Source organism: Myotis daubentonii, chromosome 16 (assembly GCF_963259705.1).
Source record: "Myotis daubentonii chromosome 16, mMyoDau2.1, whole genome shotgun sequence".
Taxonomy (NCBI): domain Eukaryota; kingdom Metazoa; phylum Chordata; class Mammalia; order Chiroptera; family Vespertilionidae; genus Myotis; species Myotis daubentonii.
The window spans coordinates 37,642,968-37,666,530 of record NC_081855.1 but is presented as its reverse complement, the minus strand read 5'-3'; the positions used below and the strand labels follow the sequence as shown (position 1 = coordinate 37,666,530).

The window sequence follows — 23,563 nt, the reverse complement described above, 5'->3', positions numbered from 1 at the left end:
ACTTCACGTGTATGGTTCAATGAGTTTTTGTAAAAATCTGTATTTGTGCAACCACCATCATAATTAAGTTTTATAACTAACCCATAAAGTTCTCTCATGCTTCTTAGCAATTGTAACCTGCTTTTAAACTTAATAATAGCGTGTGGATATCATTCTTTTGTTTGAAATACTCTTTTACAACATCATTTTAATTATCCTGGTACTGTTTTATATAGTTGTATCATGATTTATTGGACAGTTAGACTTCTTTAAGTTTCTTACCTAAAAATTCAACATGATAAACATCCTTATAACAAAATCATTTTGTACATTCATGGTTATTTCTTTAGTAATAATTTCTAGAACTGGAAGTACTGAGTCAATGGTTATAATTAGCTCCATTACTAAGCTCTGTGAGGTCAGGGCATTTTATCTGTTTGTTTACTGTTATATATCCAGATCCTGGATCCAGGGTCCAGCATACATAGTATGCAACTCAATAAATAATTGGCGAATGAATGGCTGAGTACCCATTGCTATACTGTATTCCATCAGATAGATGCTAGTTTATACTGTCACCAACAGTATGTGGCAATTTAATATAAATATATTACTGGACATTTTTTATTTTCCAGGACAGATCTACTTAAAATATTATTTTATTATCCCCTTGGTCCAAGGAAGTATCCCAAGAATTCTAATATTTTGGCATCCAAATTAAATCTCTTAGATTGTCTGTTACACTCGCAGCCATACAAGAATAAACAACTCTTATCAAACTATAAATCTTTTTTTGTTAGAAAACATGGCCATTTATCTATAAAGTTAGTTATTTTTCCCAATATAATATTATGAATAATGGCAAGTATATTTAGATGGTTTTGAATATTCAAGGTAACACAAAATTACTTCAAGGCTATTTTATTAAACAGTTTGCTACCTTCATTCTCTTTATTACTTTTTCCTGGAATGTTATAATTTTACATTATAAGCCATTGGCACCATCAATATGGAACATGTCCTTTCCTTTTTCTATTATTTATTTTTTTCCTTTTCCTATAATGGAAAAAGTGTAATGGGTGATATACACTTAAACATGATTAAAATAGTAAGTTTTATATACGTTTTCCACAAAATAATCACAACCCCCAACTTATAATATAGTTATTATGTGCTGCTTTATTCAGTGTATTAAAGGGCAACAACAAGAAATGTAATGGGTGAGAAGGGCTGTTTTTAAGAGGGCCTGAAGGTATGTGGCTAAATGAGCCTTAGGAACACCCACATTTAGTCAAGACTCCCTGGGGAATGGGGATATTATTCCCTGAAACGGAAAGGCCATTGTCATCCACTGCCTCAGGCCACCCTGGCAAATAAAAAAACAAAACCCTAATGTCATTTATAGTCACATAAACTCAGATGTTTATTGCTGAGAGGGCCCTTAGGAGCTCACAAGGGTAAGTAGCTCTGTGTCCAGGTAAGTGCCTGCTTTCAGTTTTCCTCCTGCCCAAGCAGTGTTGAGCCAGAGCCAGATGGGGGCAGCAGAGGGCAGCTGGTTGCTAGGGAAATAACTGAATGACATTTATTTACTAGAAACTATTAGAAAAGGGAAACCATATTATGACTTAAACTTTTTTACTGGTTAGAATTTAAAAGATGTCAACATTTCCAGCTGCTAAGAATGTACTAGACAAAATCAAAGAACCATAATTTTGATATCTATGAAAAAGTAGAGTGAAATGAGCTGCTTAGAAAATGTAGAAATTTCATTGTCGAGACCCTTTGAAACCTTTCCGTTTTCTTTTTCTTCCTGTTTCTATGTCACATTCACTGGTATCCGAAGAGGAAGAGACTGAAGAATTGTGGAAGGAATTTCTATTCATGCAGGCATCAAACAACCTTAAGTCCTTTGGGGAAAGTAATTCTTGGCAAACATTCCAGGACCATGTATAAGTAGAAAAGGTTTCATAAAAGGACTCATTTTTAGTGTCTACTCCAACCAAATCCCCTCGGATCTTATGCCAGAAATTTAGCATTTCTTTCCGGTGCTCAAGAGCAGTTCCTAAGTTATAGATTTCTATAGCTCTCTTCACCTGTAATGAGAAAGCAGAAGTTGACAGTTGTTATTTTAAAATATCTTTGATTTGTGGACCACAATTCTAAATATCCTGAGAGTTATGTTGAAAGTCACCGAGTTTATATATTGGAGGTGCCTCTTGAGGAGTTAGGAGTTGATGGACAATGAAAATAAATTACCTTGGAATAATGAGATGATAAGAAATTTTATAAGAATATTAATAATACAATAACTAAAACAAGGAGGAAATGTTGGATGGCAATAGGCTCTGACTATAAGAGGAGTGCCAAGAATAGCTCTCAGTCCACCCTAGGTTAGGGAGGGAGAAGATGCTGAGCTCTGTAGGTCCTTAAGGATTTTGTAAAATTGGGAGTGGTGATGGGAAGGTGTTCCAGGGAGAGGGATTAGTATAAGCAAAGACAAAAGGCAATAATGAATATCCTGGTGTTGGTGGGGAAGGGGGGCAGTGCACTTTGCTATTGCTAAAGCATCAAGTTTAAAGTGGGAGGGAGTGGTGAAGGCAAGGCAGGCAAGGCCTGCTGTACCAGTGATTGGCCCTTAGACTTGGTCTCCCTTAGGCTGGGGAGAACCCTTTCCTCAGTGAGAATCACGCTGTAGTGAGCCACTCTTTCTGATGGATGTGAGATAAATTCCTTGATTGTGTGGAGCATGAAATATACTTGAAAACCCTGTCATCCGTGAGAGGGAAGCATTCATTCTTAAGCAGGACAGTGATATAGTTGGATCTCCTGTGTGGAGAATGGGCAGAGGGGAGCAGCTAAGAGGTAGGGCTACAAGGTTGGAGATTGTTGTCTAGGCTGGACCTGATGAAGGCTTCGGTTAAGGCAGCAGTGATAGGATGGAGTGAAGAGGACAGATTTGAAAAATCTTCAGGGGAATGAGAATAGCAAGATTTGGTGATTGGTAGGTGTGAGGAATGAGGAAAATGTGTAACTTAAGGATGACTCCTGGCTTTCTAGTTTCAGTGACTGGGAAGATGGTAGATATCAACATCTGAGATATTCACCCAAGGAATAGCCAATTTGACGCAGATAATGAATTTGGTTTTGGACATGTCAAGTTGGATATGCTATGAGACAGTGGAGTAGAAATGTCTAGCAGTCAGAGAGGTAAGACAGAAGTACTAGAAAGAAGTCCAGACTAGTGACAAATTTATAAGTTATCAGTGTATAGGTGGCAGTTGAAATACGTAGGGTAGATCAATAGTCCAAACAATACTCATCCCAGCTTTTCCTTTGATTAATGCAGAGATCCCCAATATTCTGCTGTTACTGGGTTACAGGTATGCCAAGTTATTGATCTTCCCAAGCATCTCAGCCCTTGGGGCATCTGGTGTGCCAGCCTGGAGGCCTTGGGTTCTCAGTGGCCTTCATTGAAGTTACATTTATCACAATTACTACCGCTCATTTCCTTCTCCCTGTCTTCCACCCTTACTCTAAGCTCTGTGAGGACAGGAACTGTGTTTTTTCTCTCTGGTATTTCCTAATCCCAGAACTTTGTTAACAATGGATAAATATTTACTGAACAAATGAGTGGATGAGAGTGTATAATGAGAAGGGCAGCAGGATGACACTAGAAAACAAGGAAATATTAAGACTTAGGGATGAACATTCAGGAAAGAGGAGAGAAAAGGACACAGAGCTACAAGGAGAATTGAAGATCCAGTATTGTAAAGGCCAAGGAAGTAGAAAGTGTCAAGGAGAGTTTTTTCATTAGTGTCAAATATAGAAGGGAGGCGGAATAAAATAAATACACCTCAGTCTGTCTCTGTGGACTACAAAAGTAACTAAGAAGTCAGGTCACAAAAATAGACAGGTAGCATAGACTTGTGGTTACAAGTGTGGATTTTGGAGCCAAGCTGCCAGTGCTTATAATTCTGGCTCTATTATTGCCTAGCTGTGTGCCTTTGGGCAAGTCACTTAACCTCTCTGTGCATATCTGTAAAATGATAAGGAATGATAGCAGTGCCTACCTCAAAGGGTCATTGTGATAAGTAAATGAATTAGTGCATGTGAATTAGAGCACTTGAAGAACACAATGCCTGGCACCTAGGAAGCTCACTTAAACTATTGTCATTATTCTTTTAGCTGTTGTAATAAAGATGCTTTAACTCATCATGATTCCTTGAGTGTACCACTCGCTGTGATTGTTGGTTTAGTATCTTAACTAGTAGCGATTTCCAGCATGAAACAAATTAATGTCCCAGAAATGATGCTGGGTATGGCTCCATAGGTGATTAGCAGGACAAATTATAACAGTTAACATTGGAATCCATTTGATTATAGAGCAAGAAATGTCATTATGCCCAGCTGGTGTGGCTCAGTAGTTGAGGGTTGACTCATGAACCAGGAGGTTACGGTTTGATTCCTGGTCAGGACACATGCCTGGGCTGCTGGCTCAATCCCCAGTAGGGGTGTGCAGGAGGCAGTCAATCAATGATTTTCATCGATGTTTCTCTATATCCCTCTCCTTTCCTCTCCATGAAATCAATTTTAAAAGTAAAAAAAGGAGAAACTAAGATGGCAGCATAGGGAAACACCAAAATTGCTGCCTCCTTCAACAACTTCAAAACACAATAAAAAGACAAAACGGAGAGCATCCAGAACTTACAGGAAGGCTGGCGGAGTGGAAATTCTACAACTAGAAGGAAAGAGAAAAGCACATTGAGGGTCAGGAGCTGCGGAAGTAAAGTGCAAAGGTACGGAGGCTCGAGAGTGCGCGGAAAGGGGCTGGTACCTGAGGACGCGGCTGTCTTTTTGAATCGGGAGGGAGTCACAAGCTCCCAACTGCTCTGAGCTCTGGTTCCGGGAAGTCTCTGGGGACCCAGGACTCATACGGGGAGAAACTGGACTGTCTGGCAGCGGGCAGAACTCGGAACTCGAGGGCAGCTTTCCCTCAGAGGTGTTTGCAGCAATTAAATTATCAGGACACTGAGACCCGGGCGGCCCCTTAGGGCAGGGCTGAGAATCCGCCATAGTTCCTTGCTCCACCCTTTGATTCCCTGAGACCCCGCCCCACCCAGGCTTCGGCAGAGGCTTTTGCATATGAATGCCCTGGCCCTTTGCAACCTGAAAATTACCTAACAAACTGCAGCTGGGCCACAGACCCAGAACTTCCAAGAGAAGGCCCAAGGCCCCACAGCAGCTTGCATTGCTTCACAGCTGGGCCTCATCAGGGCACCTCCAAACTCCAAAAAAGGAAGGGGAATCTGCAGTTCTCTTCATAGCTCCTGCTGGGTAACCTCCAAGAGCCAGTGTACCCAGTGGTCAGAGGGGGACCATCTGGATTACAACTCCTCAGATCCATAAGGGACACACCCAGGGGGCAGACTCAGTGAGCATGAAAGCCCCACTGAAGCTAGTCTTGCCCCAGAAGGGTGTCTTCAGCACAGAAGTTCTCCCACTGCAGACACAGCCGATTCTCACTGCCAATTGGCCTGGAGGTCAATTCCTCCCAGTGATCCTACAACAATCAAGGCTTAACTACAACAAGACTGTGCACAAAGCCCACAAGGGGGTGCACCAAGAGTGTCCACCTCAGGTAACGGGGGAGGCTGAGCCACTGGGCCCTACAGGACACCTAGCACACAAAACCACTCTACCAACACAGGGAAGCATAAAAAATGCTGAGACAAAGAAACAGGTCACAAATGACAGAAATGGAGGAAAGCAAACGACTGGATATAGAGTTCAAAACCACGTTTATAAGGTTTTTCAAGAATTTTATGGAAACCGCCGATAAATTTAGTGAGACCCTCAAGAAATTTAGTGAGACCCTCGAGGATATGAAAAAGGACCAACTAGAAATTAAGCATACACTGACTGAAATAAAGAGTAATATACAGAGATCAAACAGCAGACAAGAGGATCCCAAGAATCAAGTCAAAGATTTGAAATACAAAGAAACAAAAAATACCCAACCGAAAAAGAAAAAAGATTCCAAAAATATGAAGATAGTGTAAGGAGCCTCTGGGACAACTTCAAGCGTACCAACGTCAGAATTATAGGGATACCAGAAGAAGAGAGAGGGCAAGATATTGAAAACCTATTTGAAGAAATAATGACAGAAAACTTCCCCTACCTGGTGAAAGAAATAGACTTACAAGTCCAGGAAGTGCAGAGAACCCCAAACAAAAGGAACCCAAAGAGGACCACACCAAGACACATCATAATTAAAATGCCAAGAGCAAAAGACAAAGAGAGAATCTTAAAAGCAGCAAGAGAAAGAAAGTCAGTTACCTACAAGGGAGTACCCATACGACTGTCAGCTGATTTCTCAATAGAAACCATGCAGGCCAGAAGAGAGTGGCAAGAAATATTCAAAGTGATGAATAGCAAGAACCTACAACCAAGATTACTTTATCCAGCAAAGCTATCACTCAGAATAGAAGGTCAGATAAAGAGCTTCACAGATAAGAAAAAGCTAAAGGAGTTCATTACTGCCAAACCAGCATTATATGAAATGCTGAAAGGTATTCTTTAAGAAGAGGAAGAAGAAAAAGGAACTCTTACCATTTGCCACAGCATGGATGGAACTGGAGAGTGGATAAATACCACATGATCTCACTCATTTGTGGAATATAATGAACAGCATAAACTGATGAACAAGGACTGATCCAGAGACGGAGAGGCATTGATTGGCCTGTCGGGCCTTGGAGGGAAGGTAGGGGAGGGCGGGGGTAAGGGGGAAAGATCAACCAAAGGACTTATATGCAAGCATATAGGCCTAACCAATGGACACGAAAAACGGGGGGGGGGGGGTAGGGGGTAACATGGGGATAAGGACACATATGTAATATCTTAATCAATAAAAAATATATTTAAAAAAAAGTCAAAAAAAAGTCATTACAACAGGTAAAAATTAGAAATGATCTATGTCTTATTTTAAAGACAGAGGAGAAAATACCCTCTTGGTTTTATGGTTGTAGTATTGAAGTGGAAAATATTTTTGTCAATGCTTTCTGGGAAGGCATTCAGCTCTGAGTACTCACATGCGGTTTAAGAGCAGCTGCCTCAGCCACTGTCCATTTCTGCTTTTTCTTCAACATTTGGTCAATGGTGAGGATCTCAGTTGGGTAGCCGGAGGGAGAGTCGATAAGCTTTATATTTGCTGCCTTGATGCGCATTTTAAAAGAAGGTTAGTGATGTATTTTAGTTTGAATTATACAACAAAGTAACCACTAGAAAACTAGACCTTCATACTCCCTCAGATTGTCTCTTCAAGTCTATTTAATATGAATCCTTTTTACTCTTCTTTCCACCTTAGGATTTCTCCATCCTTGAACCTGGTTTTTCCTCCTTCCCTCTTATATGTGAGTTTTTCCTAATTTCCAAGGCCAAAATCTCCCCGTGTCTTTATTTGTTCTCTGGACCATATCCCTTCAATTATCCTATTTCCAGGGCCAACTTCATGGGTGTGTGACCTATGCAATTACATAGGACCTCAAACTTAGAAGGGCTCTGAATTCAGCTTAATGTTCCACGGTTGCTGTCTTTATGTTCTTAATAATTTTGGACAAGGGTCCTACATTTTTATTGTACACTAGGCCTTACAAGTTATATAGACAGCTCTGTCTCTGCCCCTCATTTATCCAGTTTCCCTTTTCATTGAGCAATGGTTTTCAATGTTGGCTGCATGTTGGAACTTTAACAAATACTGATAAACCATACTGTCAATGATATTTGCCTGTGGGTGTGACTTCATTTGGAGAGCTGAAGACAAAGTCTTGACTTTAGGTCATTTATGATCATCATGAGACTCATTTAAAAATTTTTATTTTTATTTTACTGTGATAAGAACTCTAACAAGAGCTCTATCCTCAACACTATTTTCAGCGTACGATACAGCATTGACTACATACACAGTGTTGTAGAGCAGATCTCTAGAATTTATTCATATTGCATAATTTTGACTTCATCCCTATTTGATGAGCAATTCCCTATTTTTTTCTCCCTCCCCCTGCTTCTGGGACTCTTAAATCTATGCCTACAGGGACCTTTTAGGCACGTTATAATGATGTGAGCCACACATGGATCTCTGAAACCCAGAGATGCTCCACCGGGTGGGCTAGTCTCTAGTCAAAGCTTGATCTTGTTTCTCAGGCTGGAAGGCCTGTGACAAACCAGGGTAAGGACAGAGCTTGAAAGAATATCCAGAAACTAGGGCATACTTGCCTGAGACCTTAAAACTCATGATGATAAAGTGTACCTTGAGAGGAGGGAAAATAGATTAGAGGCAACAGATCTTGAAGTAGACCCAGAAGGTTCAGCCGGGAGTATAAATGAGGTTCCAGTCCAAGGGCAGGACAGCCCCTCCACCACAACATTGTTCCTTTGGGTTGTGTCTGGCCCAACCACCCTCTAGAGCCAGTTGAGGAAGACCAAAATGCAGCTTCTGGTCCCCGAGTTGATGGAAGAACAGTTGGAGGTAGGACCTGAGGGCCTTTTTATTCTTCTTCTTGTATTCCCCACCCCCCAACCCCGAAACCTAGGATTGTATTTTTCAGTAAGTTTAACTATTTGTTGAAATTAAATATTTATACCTGAGCTTAAATTTAGGACTATGTCTATGGAATCTGGTTTGAAATAAAATGACTAAAAATATCTGTCATTAAAAAGCATGTTACTAGCTCTGTTAAGTTAGAACTTAAAAACGCAAGTATTTAGCCCGGCTGGCATGGCTCAGTGGTTATGCATCGACCTATGAACCAGGGGGTCATGGTTTGATTTTGGTCAGGGCACATGCCCAGGTGAGCTGGATCCCCAGTGTGGGGTATGCAGGAGGCTGCCAATCAATAATTCTCTCTTATCATTGATGTTTCTATCTCTCTCCCCCTCTCCCGTCCTCTCTGAAGTCAATAAAAGACAACGCAAGTATTTAAATTAACTGATGTGACAAAATCTAAATCTCACCTGTGTTTTCCAATCTCTTTTATGGAAAAAGTAGTTATCAAAGAAACTCAGAGGCTCCTTTCTCCTAAGCATTTCTAATTTATGCATGTCTTTGAATGGCTTTCCCACTACCAGCCCATCCACATTAGGAAACAACGGAAAGACGGGTATTTTTGAATATGGGTTATCTGAAGGAGGATTGCATCCTAAAAAGATAAAAAATGTTATCACACACAAAAAAAAATGTTATCACAAATAATAAGAAATTCACATGAAAGACATACATGTGGCATCTATTTTGCTTTGTCTACACTTCTCTGTGCCATGACCCATTTTCTTTACTCTCCTGTGACCTCCACCCCTCCACTTCATGAAGACTCTCAGCTTCATCCAGGTATCTGAGCACTCAGGTAATATATACATTTTTGCTTTCAAATGATATCTGGGTAGATAGGCTGTGGTCCTGCTCTTACAGCACTTGGCCTCTTGTATTTATTTCTGACCATTAATATATAAATAAATCCTTTACAATAGAGGGAAAAAAATAAATGGCTCTTACTCCTGAGCTCTTCAAGATATTTGAATAAATCCTTTTCTTTCATTATTGCAATCCGAGTAGCATTAGCAAAGGTATTTGTGCTTGAGGTCAGAGGTGTGCATATGTCTGCCTTAAATCTCCTTTTTCTATAATCTGTAGGGGAGGGATTCCACAATATTCCTGCAGTGGTTTCTTGGAATTTTCTTTGAAAATAGCTAAAATAAATAAAGGAAGAAAGAAATCCAGAAATAAATTTAAAAAATGCTACAGTTCTATTGAAAAAGTGCTTGTTAGACAAATGGGGGGTGGGGGAGGGGGAGAGTCAAATTTCAAGTTATATATGCTGAATAAATTTATTTTAAATTTAATTTGCATAGTCATTCACTATTACTTACTGAATGCCTGTTTCTGTGACATTTATAGAATATCCACTGATAACTGCCACAGGCCATCTGACTACTTTATTTCTTTACTAGAGGTCCAGTGCATGAATTTGTGCATGGGTGGGGTCCGGCCAGCCCGGCTCCAATTGGGGCAGATTGGGGCTGGGCCTGTTGGGAGGAAGAGATGGTGGGAGGTTGGCCGGCCGGCTGGCCCTGATCAGGTCGATCATGGCCAGGCTAGCTGGGGGGAGGGGTCGCAGGCGATTGGCTAGCAGGCCCCACCCCTGATTGGTGTGGGGGGCAATCGGGGGCGGAGCTGGCTGGGGACAGGGGCTGTAGGCCGATCAGTGTGGTGGAGGCCCACTGAGGGAGGGGCCAGCGGGGGGGGGGGGGTCCACAGGAGGTTGGCCGGCAGGCTCCTGCCCCTATTGGGTGGGGCCAGCTGGGGGGAGGGGCTGTGGGCCGATCGGGGTGGTGGGGGCCGATCGAGGGGGGGGTGCCTGGTGGGAGGGATCACAGGAGGTTGGCTGGCTGGACCCACCTCCAGGTCAGGCCAGTTCACTGGGCGCAATGGGTGTCATAATGACAGGTCATTTCGGTCATTACAATGTTCCAGTCACTGGATATATATATATATATATATATATATATATATATATATATATATATATATATATATATTAGGGGCCCGGTGCATGAAATTCGTGCACTGGGTGTGTGGGGGGGGGAGTGTCCCTCAGCCCAGCCTGCCCCCTCTCACATACTGGGAGCCCTCAGGCGTTGACCCCCATCACCCTCCAATCGCAGGATCGGCCCCTTGCCCAGGCCTGACGCCTCTGACAGAGGTGTCAGGCCTGGGAAGGGGACCCTCATTCCCCCCCATCACTGGTTCTGCCCCCAGCCCAGGCCTGATGCCTCTGGCCCAGGCGTCAGGCCTGGGCAGGGGACCCCCAGACCGCTCCGATTGCTGGCTCTGCCCCTTGCCCAGGCCTGATGCCTCGGCCAGAGGCATAGACCCCCATCACCCTCTGATCACCTGATCGGCCCCTTGCCCAGGCCTGACGCCTCCGCCAGAGGTGTCAGGCTTGGACAGGGGACCCCCATCTCCCCCCGATCACTGGCTCTGGCCCCCGCCCAGGCCTGACGCCTCTGACCCAGGCTTCAGGCCTGGAAAAGGGGACCATCATATCCCCCCAATCCCCGGCTCTGCCCCCCGCCCAGGCCTGATGCCTCGGCCAGAGGAGTTGACCCTCATCACCCTCCGATCACCAATCACTGGATCGGCCCCTTGACCAGGCCTGAGGCCTCCGGCAGAGGTGTCAAGCCTGGGCAGGGGACCCCCAGCTCCCCGCGGTTGCAGGCTCTGCCCCTGCCCAGGCCTAACGCTTCTGGCTGAGGCGTCCAGCTTGGGCAGCGGGGACCCGCAGCTGCAGTGGCCCCACGATCGTGGGCTCCGCTTTAGGCCCAGGCAAGGGACCCCTAGCTCCCAGGACTGCCAGCTTCGACCGTGTCCAGCTCCCATCGCTGGCTCCACCCCTACTTCCTGCTATCACTGGCCAGGGCGGCAAAGGCGCCTGATTCTCCGATCATGGCTGGGGGGCAGGGCAAAGGCGGCCCCAGGGCCGCCTTTGCCCTGCCCCCCAGCTCTTAGCTCCCCCCTGGGTTTCCGATCACTATCAGTGGCAGGGGGCTTCTTCCTGCTTTCCCTTTCGCCTCCCTGCATTGTGCCTACATATGCAAATTAACCGCCATCTTGTTGGCAGTTAACTGCCAATCTTAGTTGGCAGTTAACTGCCAATCTTAGTTGGCAGTTAACTGCCAATCATAGTTGGCAGTTAATTTGCATATAGCCCTGATTAGCCAATGAAAAGGGTATTGTCGTATGCCAATTACCATTTTTCTCTTTTATTAGTGTAGATATATATATATATATATATATATATATATATATATATATATATATATGTATATATATACACACACACACACACACACACACTAGAGGCCTGGTGCACAAAAATTTGTGCACTCAGGAGGGTCCCTCAGCCTGGCCTGTACCCTCTTGCAGTCTGGGACCCCATGGGGGATGACCACCTGCTGGCTTAGGCCCACTCACCGGACCTAAGCTGCAATTGGACATCCTTAGCACTGCTGAGGAGGCGGGAGAGGATCCCACCACCACTGCTGTACTGGCAGCTGGCAGCCTTGCTTGTGGCTGAGCAGAGCTCCCCCTGTGGGAGCACACTGACCATCAGGGGGCAGCTCCTGCATTGAGCGTCTGCCCCCTGGTGATCAGTGTGTGTCATAGTGACCAGTGATTCCCAGTCGCTCTGGTGTTAGGGTCAGTTTGCATATTACCCTTTTATTATATAGAATAGAGGCTTGGTGCATGGGTGGGGGCCGGCTTGTTTGCATGAAGGGTGTCCCGGATCAGAGTGGGGGCACCGTTGGGGTGCCTGGCCAGCCTGGGTGAGGGGCTGAGGGCTGTTTGCAGGCTGGCCATAGCCCCTTCAGGGTGGGGTCCCTGCTGGGGTGCCTGACCAGCCTGGGTGAGGGGCTGAGGACTGTTTGCAGGCTGGCAAAGCCCCCAGCAGGGAACCTCACCCCATGAGGGTGTGGCCATCCTGGGTGAGGGGCTAATGGCTGTTTGCAGGCTGGCCACAGCCCCCAGCCACCCAAGCTCCCAGTGGAGGCTGGCTGGAAGCAGGTATCTGGGATTTATTTGTCTTCTATAATTGAAACTTTGTTGCCTTTTGCAGAGGCCACAGTTGGCGGGAAGCTTGGCTTCCTCCATTGCCGGGGCAACCAAGCCTCCGGCTTGCTCCAGCTCTGTGGCTGCTGGCCGCCATCCTGGTTGGGTTAATTTGCATATAATCGCTCTGATTGGCTGGTGGGCGTGGCTCAGGCATAGCAAAGGTACAGTTAATTAGCATCTTTGTCTTTTATTAGTGTAGATATATATTTTTAAATATATTTTTTATTGATTTCAGAGAGGAAGGGAGAAGGAGAGAGAAAAATAGAAAGATCAATGATAAGAGAGAATCACTGATTGGCTATCTCCTGCACACCCCACACTGGGGACTGAGCCCACAACCCAGGCATGTGCCCTTGACCAGAATTGAACCTGGGACCCTTCAGTCTGCAAGCTGATGCTCTATCCACTGAGCCAAACTGGCTAGGACCCATTTGACTATTTTATATGTGTAGTTCCTGGGCTCTGGCTTCCTTCCTCTTTCCCAAGACCAACCAGGTAGTTCTTGGCTGGGTAGCTCAGTTGGTTAGAGCGTCATCCTGATATGCCAAGGTTGTGGGTTGGATCTCATCAGGGCACATACAAGAAGCAACCAATGAGTGCATAAATAGGTGGAACAACAAATCAATGTTTCTCTCTTTCTCTCTCCTCTCCTCCCTGCTCCCAGGAAGAAGACTCATTTGGGTGTGAGAATGCTTCCTCATCTTCCATTCATTTTGTATCTGGCTCTGCTCCACTCCAAAGGCTGCTTTGGGAAGTCTGAACTTGCTGTGCCTTCTCTCACACTCAAAGGACCTCTTGAAAGCCCCTAGTAGTTCTAGCATGAATGGGAGTGTTTGTATTTAAACTAGACTTCCAAGCCCACCCCAAATCATCCTTGGAGAAGTCTTATTTTCCTGGGATTCCCTAGCTTAAGGTAGGAAAGGCTGAACTTTCTTAGCTGTCTTAGGTCCTTAGTGGGGACTGGAGATGGTCTGAGGTCAGCCTTGCAATTTCAGAGCTGGGCAGTACTGTGGGGATAAAGTAATGAAGTCTCATGTTGTGGCACACGACCATCTGCCCACACATCTCCTTTGTTTTGGAGCAGACCCTGTGAAGTAGAATGTTAGTGAAAGGAGACTGCCTTGTTAATATCCTCATAGGTGCTTCTGTAAAGGTCCTTTTTGCCCCTTTGTCACTTACCTTACTAATTCTAATATAGCCTTTCTGGGTAAGGCTGAAATCTCTACAAGCTTTGATAGAATTTCAAACAACAGGATCCCTGGGTTGCCAGCAAAATCTAAACACTTGTCTTTTTCTGGAACTATGAAGGGGAAAAAAAGATTCAAAATGTTTTCTGGAAAAAAAAAATCATCTATCAAAGAAGTACTAAAACGACAGTCTTTTTTATTGTATTTACAAAATTAATACCAAATCAAAGACTTGAGAATTTTAGAAAAACTTTCAACATCTGTTCTATTATAGAAAGGTCATTTTTATTATTGAACAGACAAAATAATCATGGAATTGAAAAAAGACTCTGAGTTCAATGGTCTCTAAGTAAATATAGTAATACATTTAACACAAACATGAATTATATGTTAAGGACAATTGTCCTGTTCTAGGTAAAGGAGTGGTTGGTAAATAGAGCTCTGGCTTGCAGGCAAATCCTTGTTACTATAGAGGTACTTGAAGCAATAAGTTCTGTTTGCGCTAAGGACAGTGCATAGCCTATGAATGGGTATATTTTCAAAACAATATACAGTATCTGGAATTTGGAATGTATTTATCCTAGAAAACATGATATGAATAGGATTAGATATTCCAAGGTACCTGTTAAACTCATAAACAAACCATTAGAGGACTAATAAAAATATTTACTTTCATATTATTTATAACCTTATGTGAGAACATGCTCTCTAACCTCTAGCAGACTCTCCACAGCCCTTGCGCTGAGGGCAGAGGCTTCCCCAGGGTGAGGAGGATATTTTGGGGGAACAGTAAAGTATGTACACCCAAATTTGCATGAGACAGAGCATTTTTCTTTTTTCTAAATTTTTTTCTTTTATAAAAGGAGTGCTTCTCAAAGTAGCACATGTACTCAGTAAAGAATTAAAATACTATAAAAGATGTATTTTTCTATACAACTGCCTGAGTGCTCTCATTAGAGATCAAAAAATACTATCTCCTGGAGAAGGGCTTGCTACAGTTAAGTTAAATCTAAAACTGTATCAATTTGCTCAGCAAATACAGTATGGGAGAAGCAGTACAAAAGTAAGTCACATTCCCGAGTACACATTCTTGATTTGTCTCCTGACTGGAGGCTGAAATGAATGATATTTACTATGCAGTGAATTGCAACTACTCCACCTGCTATATATTCCGTAGTATCTCTACTTACCCACAGCTCTAAGGAAGCGGTCCTTATCTGTTAGCACCTTTATAAAGTCTGAGAAATTCACTTTCCCATCTCCTGCAACAGAAATCTAAGCCTCAAAACAAGGATATAAGATGTATTTTAATTATCAAATTATATTTTAAATATAAAAATTAAAACATCATGGGCCATCTAATAGTTAAAATCAGAGCATTTTAGGGTTGGAGATGTGCTCAGGTCTTCTTGAAGTGGTCTTAGACACTAGTCACCCACAGCGCATCGAAGCAATGGTGGGGTGTAAACATCAAACCAGGGGCTCCTAACCACTACAGTCCTATCCATTCACTCCTTTCCTAGAGACTTGCCATTTTGCAAGGAACCCACCCCTGCTTTCCACTCTATACCTCTAACATTTCTATTATTATAACATCCCCAAGTTGTACATGGTTTCCTCTAAAATTAAGTGCTATTAGAGTTGTGTGTGTGTGTTTCAATGAAAGAATAGAAAGATTGGGCAGTTAGTGGAAACAAGTGAAGCTTTAACTAACTGGTGATATCGACTCACATGGGGAACTGATGCAAATTGAACAGGGCACTGGCAGCTGGGTGGCGAGAGGTATGAGAAAATAATATTCTGAATATATTTCCCACACAACATATCAGTTTGGGCTACTAATCAGAAGGTCAGTATGTGCAAAGAAAACATTATCTACATGCTATAAAAATATCAACAAACAGCCCTAACCTGTTTGGCTCAGTGGATAGAGCGTCGGCCTGCGGACTGAATGGTCCCAGGTTCGATTCCGGCCAAGGGCATGTACCTTGGTTGCGGGCACATCCCCGGTAGGGGGTGTGCAGGAGGCAGCTGATCGATGTTTCTCTCATGGATGTTTATGCCTCTCTATCCCTTTCCCTTCCTCTCTGTAGAAAATCAATAAAATATAGTTTAAAAAAATATCAACGAACATTCTGTGGCATTTGAAATTCAATATAGGTGGGTTGTAATGATGGAAGGAAGATTTGTCGTAATTATGATTCATACAGAAACAAAGGGCTTGGATTTCCTTGACAACATGGCATTGTGAAATTGTCAATGCCTTTGCATCTGTTATTTTAAGGCACTCTCCAAAATGTACATGATGACAGGTAATCTGAATTCAATATTGAAATATGGCAACCACTTTTATTTTCCACACAGGATTTTTCAAAGAAGCATTACATTGATTTCATAACTTGTACACATACCTCACTGATATCCTTAAAGAGAAACCCATATATAGGTACTTTTGGCAAATAAGTGAGGTTCATTTCTCATGTTCATAAGGTCACTGAGAAAAATATATATTTAAGGAAAGCTTTTATGAGAAAAATAAGTTTAAGTACTCACCATCAATATCAGCATATTTTAATTCATTATAGACATCATGCTTGGTTAGATGCATTCCCACCTTAGCTAAAGTGCACATCATTCCATGAAAATCAATACAGCAGGTTTTATCCTTGGTAAAGAAGTTGTAGGCATCTTGGAAGGCTGGGGAAGTGGAATTAAGTTAGGACAGTTATTCAAGAATACATACATATTCTAATGGAACTAGGACAGACAATACAGTTGATTGGAAATCATGTTCTGAAAATATATTGAGAGAAATATGAGTACTTAATAGACATTCCTTAAGAAGGATAGTGTCCTTGCATGAGTTTTGAACTGGAATCAACTAGTTGGTGGAAAACCAAACATGTAGGCAAAATGACCTTTGAAAGATGTCCACACCCTAATTATTGGAATCTGTGAACACATTACATTACATGACAAAAGGGATTTTGCAGATGTAATTAAAATAGAGGATCTTGGATGATCAGAGTAAGGGCTTGACCCACTATTGCTGGTTTGAAGATGTGGGAGTGCAATGTGATATGGAATGCAGAAGGGACTGAGAAAGGCTCTTGATTGACAGCCAGCAAGGAAATGGGGACTTCAGTCCTACAACTGTACGAACTAAATTCTGCCAAAAAACTGAATAAGCTCAGAAGCAGATTCTCCTCCAGAGCCTCCAGATAACAGGCCAGGCTGACCAACACCTTCATTTGAGTGTTAAGGCCTGGAGAAGAGGAGCCAGGCAGCCCACCTGACTCCAAACCTAGAGAAATCTGAGGTCTGTATGTGTTGTATAGACACAAAATTTTTTTCAAAGAAATACTCAATGCATTAATTAACTGGAGCCAAAATTGTAATGTAGTTTCTAAAATAAGCAAATGAAGAAATAAACCCAGAACAAAGTATATCCCAAATGGCACCAAAATAAAACATTTCATATTACATTCAAGTGTTAGCATCTTCATGTACAAGCGTGATTAATTCTATAGAGATAATGATACCTGCCTTCTAATTGTGTCTAAAGTTTACATCTTTCTCCCTTAATGAAAGGAAGGCTTCTCTAGGGCTGGAACCATCTCTGACTTGTTTCTATTTTTCGTAGTATTTTGAGCATGTTAGTAGGCATTCAGGCATTAATGCAGCTTCATCAACAATTATTTATTGCATACCTTCTATGTACCAGAAGCTGCTATAGGTGCTGAGGAAACATTTGTGCACCAAACAGAAAAAGATCTCTGCTCTATCATAAATATGTAAATTAGATAATATGTTAGAAGGTAGTAAGTGCTATAGGAAAATGGAAAAGTAATGTAAGGTCAGGGGACTGGGAGTACCAGGGATTGAGGGGTAGGTTGCTTGTATTAAATAGGTGAGAGGGAGTGGATATCTGAGAGAAGAAAGAGCCAGAGCAAAGGCCCTAAGGTGGGTGAGCCTGGCATGTTCCAGGAGCAGCAAGGACGTGAGTGTGGCTGGAGCAGAGAAAGTAAGAGGAGAGGAGGAGCAGGAGAGGTCAGAGCGGTAATGTGCATGTAGGCATGGTTATGTTTTAAAATTTATTTTAAATTTTACATCATATTGGTTTTAATTTGAAAAAATCTTAATTGACTTCAGAGAAGAAGGGAGGGAAAGAGATAGAAACATCAATGATGAGAATCATTGATCAGCTGCCTCCTGCATACCCCCTATTGGGGATCTAGCCCACAACCCAGGCATGTGCCCTGACTGGGAATCGAACTGTCATCTCCTGGTTCATAGGTTGATGCTGCAACCATCTGAGCCACCTGGCTGGAGTGGAAGATGTTTACTTGAAAATAATCCCCCTTCCTTCCCACAAATTAGATATTGAATTAAAATTTCTCTCTCTCAAATAACAGGGTACAGTAGATAACCCTTGAAGTCCCTAATCTCTCAGAGAAAAAACTTATCAGATATATTAAGGGGCTTTTGTTTATGTTTTCATTTGGGGGAATGATTCTCTTTACCTTGAATTTGTGAAGCACTCAACTTCCTTTCTTTGTGCCCTAATTGGCATGGGAGAGATCCTGGTAAAACTTTATCCCTGAGAAAAGATTTGAAAAGATTGAATACTTATTTGAAACGAGCAAATATTAGTTCCATTCATCAGTTTTTGCTGACTGGAATGATTGTAAGCATCACAATATATCTACAGTCATACCATCTAAGGGACCTGTTAGTCACTTGCCAGAAGCTACAGGGTGGACAGTGAGAAAATGTTGGCACTGAGGTCCAATTCCCTCTGTTCTTTACTTGCCCATCACCCTTACCCCCTTAAAAATATCTGATTTTTTTCATTTTACAAAAGAGGAAACTGAGGCTCAAAGAGAATAAGTGGAAGACCTGGGACTCCAACAAGGTTTATCTGACTCCAAAGCTCAAGAATCCAAGCCTTATACTATTTAAGCTGTTTCAAATTTTTAACTAGTTTAAGTAATCTTATGGTGAATATCCTTATAGCAAAAGTTTGTATCCATGATTATTTAATGACTTTAATTGCCAAATTATATTTTTTACCAGCATATGAAAACTAGAGGTAGATCAGTCTCTCTCTCTCTCTCTCTCTCTCTCTCTCTCTCTCTCTCTCTCTCTCACAGCACAGGACTGGGAATGACTGGTCACTATGACACACACTGACCAAATATATATATATATATATATTTGAGGCCCGGTGCATGAAATTTGTGCACGGGGGGGGGGGGGGGGCGGGGTCCCTCAGCCCATCCTGCACCCTCTTGCAATCCGGGACCCCTCAGGGGATGTCCAACTGCTGGATGTCCCTGCGGGATTGGGCCTAAACCGGCAGTCGGACATCCCTCTCGCAATCCAGGACTGCTGGCTCCTAACCACTCCTCTGCCTGCCTGCTTGATCACCCCTAACCACTCTGCCTGCCTGCCTGATTGCCCCTAACCACTCACCTGCCTGCCTGATCACCCTTAACCTCTCTGCCTGCCTGCCTGATCTCCCCTAACTGCTCACCTGCCTGCCTGATTGCCTGCCTGCCTGATCACCCCTAACTGTCTCTGCCTTGGCCACAGTGGCTTCGTCCGGAAGCTCGTTCAGCTGTCCGGTCTAATTAGCATCTTACGCTTTTATTATTATAGATAGATATTTTGTGTAAATTTGCAGTACTTATTAGTGTAGGGACATAAAATATATTATGAAAAAATGGGTTTGCTTATAATATGGTAATTTCCAAAGTAAACTTATAATAATTACTAGAGGCCCAGTGTACAAAAATTTGTGCAATCAGGGGGGGAGCCCTCAGCCTGGCCTGTGCCCTCTTGCAGTCTGGGACCCCTTGGGGGATGACCACCTGCTGGCTTAGGCCAGCTCCCCGGGGGATTGGGCCTAAGCTGACAATCAGACATCCCTGTGGCAGCCCAGGAGCCCTTGGGGGATGTCCACTTGCCAGCAGGGAGCAGGCCTAAGTTGCAGTCTGACATCCTTAGTGCTGCTGAGGAGGCGGGAGAGGCTCCCACCACCACCGCTGTACTGGCAGCCGTCAGCCTGGCTTGTGGCTGAGCAGAGCTCCCCCTGTGGGAGTGCACTGACTACCAGGGGGCAGCTCCTGCATTGAGCGTCTGCCCCCTGGTGGTCAGTGTGTGTCATAGTGACCAGTCATTCCCAGTCCTGTGCTGTTAGAGTCAATTTGCATATTACCCTTTTATTATATAGGATAGAGGCCTGGTGCACGGGTGGGGGCTGGCTGGTTTGCCTGGATCAGGGTGGGGGTCCCGCTGGGGTGCCTGGCCAGCCTGGGTGAAGGGCTGATGGCTGTTTTCAGGCTGGTCAAGCTCCCCCCGCAGTGAGGACCCTCACCCCATGGAGGTTTGGCCAGCCTGGGTGTGGGGCTGGTGGCTGTTTTCATGCTGGCCACACCCCCTTTAAGGTAGGGGGGGTCCCCACTGGGGTGCCTGGCCAGTCTGGGTGAGGGGCTGAGGGCCATTTTCAGGCTGGCCACCCTCCCCACCCCCCCCACCCCCCCAGCAACGGAAGCTCCCAGCCTCTCCTTTTCTTCTTTTTTATTCTGGGATTGATTTACCTTCTATAATTGAAACTCTGTTGCCTTCAGTGGAGCTCAAAGCCCCGCGGCAGGCGGGAAGCTTGGCTTCCTGCTTGTTCCAGCTCCGCGGCTGAAAGCAGGTATCTGGGGTTTATTTATCTTCTATAATTGAAACTTTGTTGCTTTCAGTGGAGCTCAGAGCCGGCCAGGAAGCTTGGCTTCCTCCATCACTGGAGCAACCAAACCTCCTGCTCACTCCAGCTCCATGTCTGCCGGCCGCCATCTTGGTTGGGTTAATTTGCATAATTTGCATATAGTTGCTCTGATTGGCTGGTGGGTGTGGCTTAAGGCGTAGCAAAGGTATGGTCAATTTGCATGTTTGTCTTTTATTAGATTAGATTATAATTTTATAAATTAATTTTATTTAAAATATATTTAGTGCCCTAACCGGTTTGGCTCAATGGATAGAGCGTCGGCCTGCAGACTCAAGGGTCCCAGGTTTGATTCCGGCCAAGAGCATGTACCTTGGTTGCGGGCACATAACCAGTAGGGAGTGTGCAGGAGGCAGCTGATTGATGTTTCTCTCTCATCGATGTTTCTGACACTCTGTCTCCCTTCCTCTCTGTAAAAAATCAATAAAAAATATATTTTAAAAAAAACTATATGAAAAAAAATAAATAAAATACATTTAGTTTTGATATGAGTAGAACTAAAAGTTTTTAAAATATGGGATGTCTTAGTTTTTTTTTTATAAGAAGCAGTTTTAAAAAAATGACACTAGGAGAAATACCAAACATGGTAGTTGAATTTTAAAAGTTATGGTTTATGAATTTATTACCCTCCATGTATCTAGTAGATTCAACTTATTTTCAAATAGAGACTTAAAGGAGGAGGAGGCAATAGGGTCTCATAATGTACCATTCTCAATTTTTTTGACATGTAATTTTATCTAATTAACCTTATTTTTTCAGCTTTTACTAACATTGATTTCTTCTTCTAGTATTTTCTTTTTATTTCCTACCTGAACTTCTGAAAACTCAAGTTTGCCTTTATTTGGATAGGTTATTTTATATTTATTGTATATCTAAAGATAAATAATTTTTTGGCATTATATAAAAGATGCAGTTGTTGCAGAAATACAAAGTTCTCAAAAAGCAAGAAAGAGCATGGCTGGTGTGACTTAGTGGTTGAGCATCAACCCATGCACCAAGAAGTCACCCTTCAATTCCTGGTCAGGGCACATACCCAGGTTGCAGGCTCAATCCCCACTAGGGGACTTGCAGGAGGCAGTTAATTGATGTTTCTCTCTCATCAATGTTTCTATCTCTCCCTCTCCTTTCCTCTCTCTCTAAAATGAATAAAAATATATTTTTTAAAAGAAAGAAGCAAGAGGAAAATAAAGGGCCAGGCAGTATAAAGTGTTGTTTGTTTGTTTTTAGCTAAATTAAAAAAAGGATAGTCTTGGCAGAATTTCAAGCCTTATCTTGGATCAAACATGGGAAATAGTGTTATCATTTTATAATGTTTTAAAGATTTGGGAAATCTTAGATTTGGAGCAAACCCCGTCTAGCCTCACATCTCATGTAGGAATTCAATCTACATGTGGTATTATCTAGACTTTGCTTGATTACTTTCAGTGACAAGGAAGTCACTACTTCAATGCAGGATGAGATGAAGGGATTGGGCTACTACAAGGTTGTCTTATCCGCATCCCTCTGGAAAAGTAGTATCTTCCTCTAGCAATGGCAGGGTCAAGGATACTAGGTCCTAGCCTGTTTGGCTCAATGGCTAGAGCATTAGCCTGAGGGCTGAAGGGTCCTGGGTTTGATTCCAGTCCAGGGCATATACCTTGGTTGCAGGCTCAATACCCAGCCCTGGTTGGGGTGGGTGTGGGAAGCAACCAATTGATGTGTTTCTCATGTCGATGTTTCTCTCTCTGTCTTTCCCCCTCCCTTCCACTCTCTGAAAATAAATGGGGGGAAAAGGATAATAGGAGAAATACTCTCAAAGTGGCAAAGAAAATCGATAATTGTGCGAGAGGAGAGAGGCTTTTCTTATGATTTGATAATGAACAGATCAGGCTTTCACTTTCAGTTATTAGTGGCTACTGTTTATTGGAATTTGTTATCATCAGACTAAGACAAAGCTATTGTTAAGTGTCACAGGCAAACCTCCCTTCCTAATTTTAGTACAAGCTTAGGTCAACCCTAATTTGCCAGATTTCATTTTCTTTTTCTTTTTGATGTTGTCCTAAGCAGCCACCTGCTTGAGACAGCCCATAGCACTGCTCTTCCCACAGGCCTGCTGCCTCCTGACCTCCCACACTGCCATCTTAAACTAGATTTCATTTTACTGGCCATATTTGAGCTACAGACGTTTTCTTTACACTCTGACTTGCTTAGAGGCTTAGGTCTTCTTTATGATCCTCTAAATGTATTATCTTTTAAAATGGCACTCAAAACGTCTTACTGTATAACTGACAACTTCTTAAGCCCTCTTGGGTATTCTGTCCCCTCACACAAAAATAGCCTCTCATTTGGGAGAACAGGAAGGAGAACTCATTGTCTCTCTAATCAAAAAGAATATGTATACTTTTCATAAAAATCTTTATCTTCAATTCACATTTGTTTCATAACTCAGTTTATCCCAGAATAGATTTGTTGTTGTTATCCTCACCTGAGGATGTTTTTCCATTGATTTCTAGAGAGAGTGAGAGGGAAGAGAGAGACAGAGAGAAACATCAACTGGTTGCCTCCCACAAGGTATCAAGCCTGGAACCGAGGTATGTGCCTTGACCAAAATTGAACCCGGGACACTTCAGTCTGCAGGCCAATCCTCTATCCACTCAACTAAACTGGCCAGGGCTCACAGAATAGATATTTTGAAGAGCATTCTAACTTGTTTCATCACAGCCTTTATGGATATTTAATATATTCATCACCTTAATAACTCCTTACCTTAATATATTTATCACCTTAATATGTTCATTACTTACCTCTTGCCATGGGCGCTGGGTATTTTTGTTAGAGGATCCAGCTTAAATTTTGGCTTAATGTCAGAAACTGCCATTTGGCCAGTAACTCTGTCTGGAATTCAGAAGGTACAATTAAGGCTCACAGATTAATTTCTCTATAGTACAAGTTTCTTTTGCAACGTTCTCAGCTCAAGAC

The 23,563-nt window shown here is 43.0% G+C and overlaps 1 protein-coding gene across 2 annotated transcripts; it reads right to left on the bottom strand.

Moving 5' to 3' along the window:
• Positions 1 to 1,182: 1,182 nt before the first annotated feature.
• EFCAB3 (EF-hand calcium binding domain 3) lies at positions 1,183 to 23,481 on the bottom strand. Of its 2 annotated transcripts, XM_059668270.1 has the most exons (9): positions 23,389 to 23,477; positions 18,354 to 18,430; positions 16,384 to 16,527; positions 15,021 to 15,092; positions 13,823 to 13,943; positions 9,527 to 9,720; positions 8,989 to 9,173; positions 7,068 to 7,190; positions 1,183 to 2,072 (listed from the first exon to the last, which is right to left on the bottom strand). In XM_059668270.1, exons 1-9 carry the CDS (start codon positions 23,460 to 23,462, stop codon positions 1,746 to 1,748), a joined length of 1,317 nt encoding a protein of 438 aa, XP_059524253.1. In that variant the 5' UTR covers positions 23,463 to 23,477; the 3' UTR covers positions 1,183 to 1,745. The 2 variants fall into 2 exon arrangements, with proteins under 2 accessions (XP_059524253.1, XP_059524254.1); XM_059668271.1 differs by lacking the exon at positions 18,354 to 18,430 and having other exon boundaries at positions 23,389 to 23,481.
• Between the last annotated feature and the right edge of the window lie 82 nt (positions 23,482 to 23,563).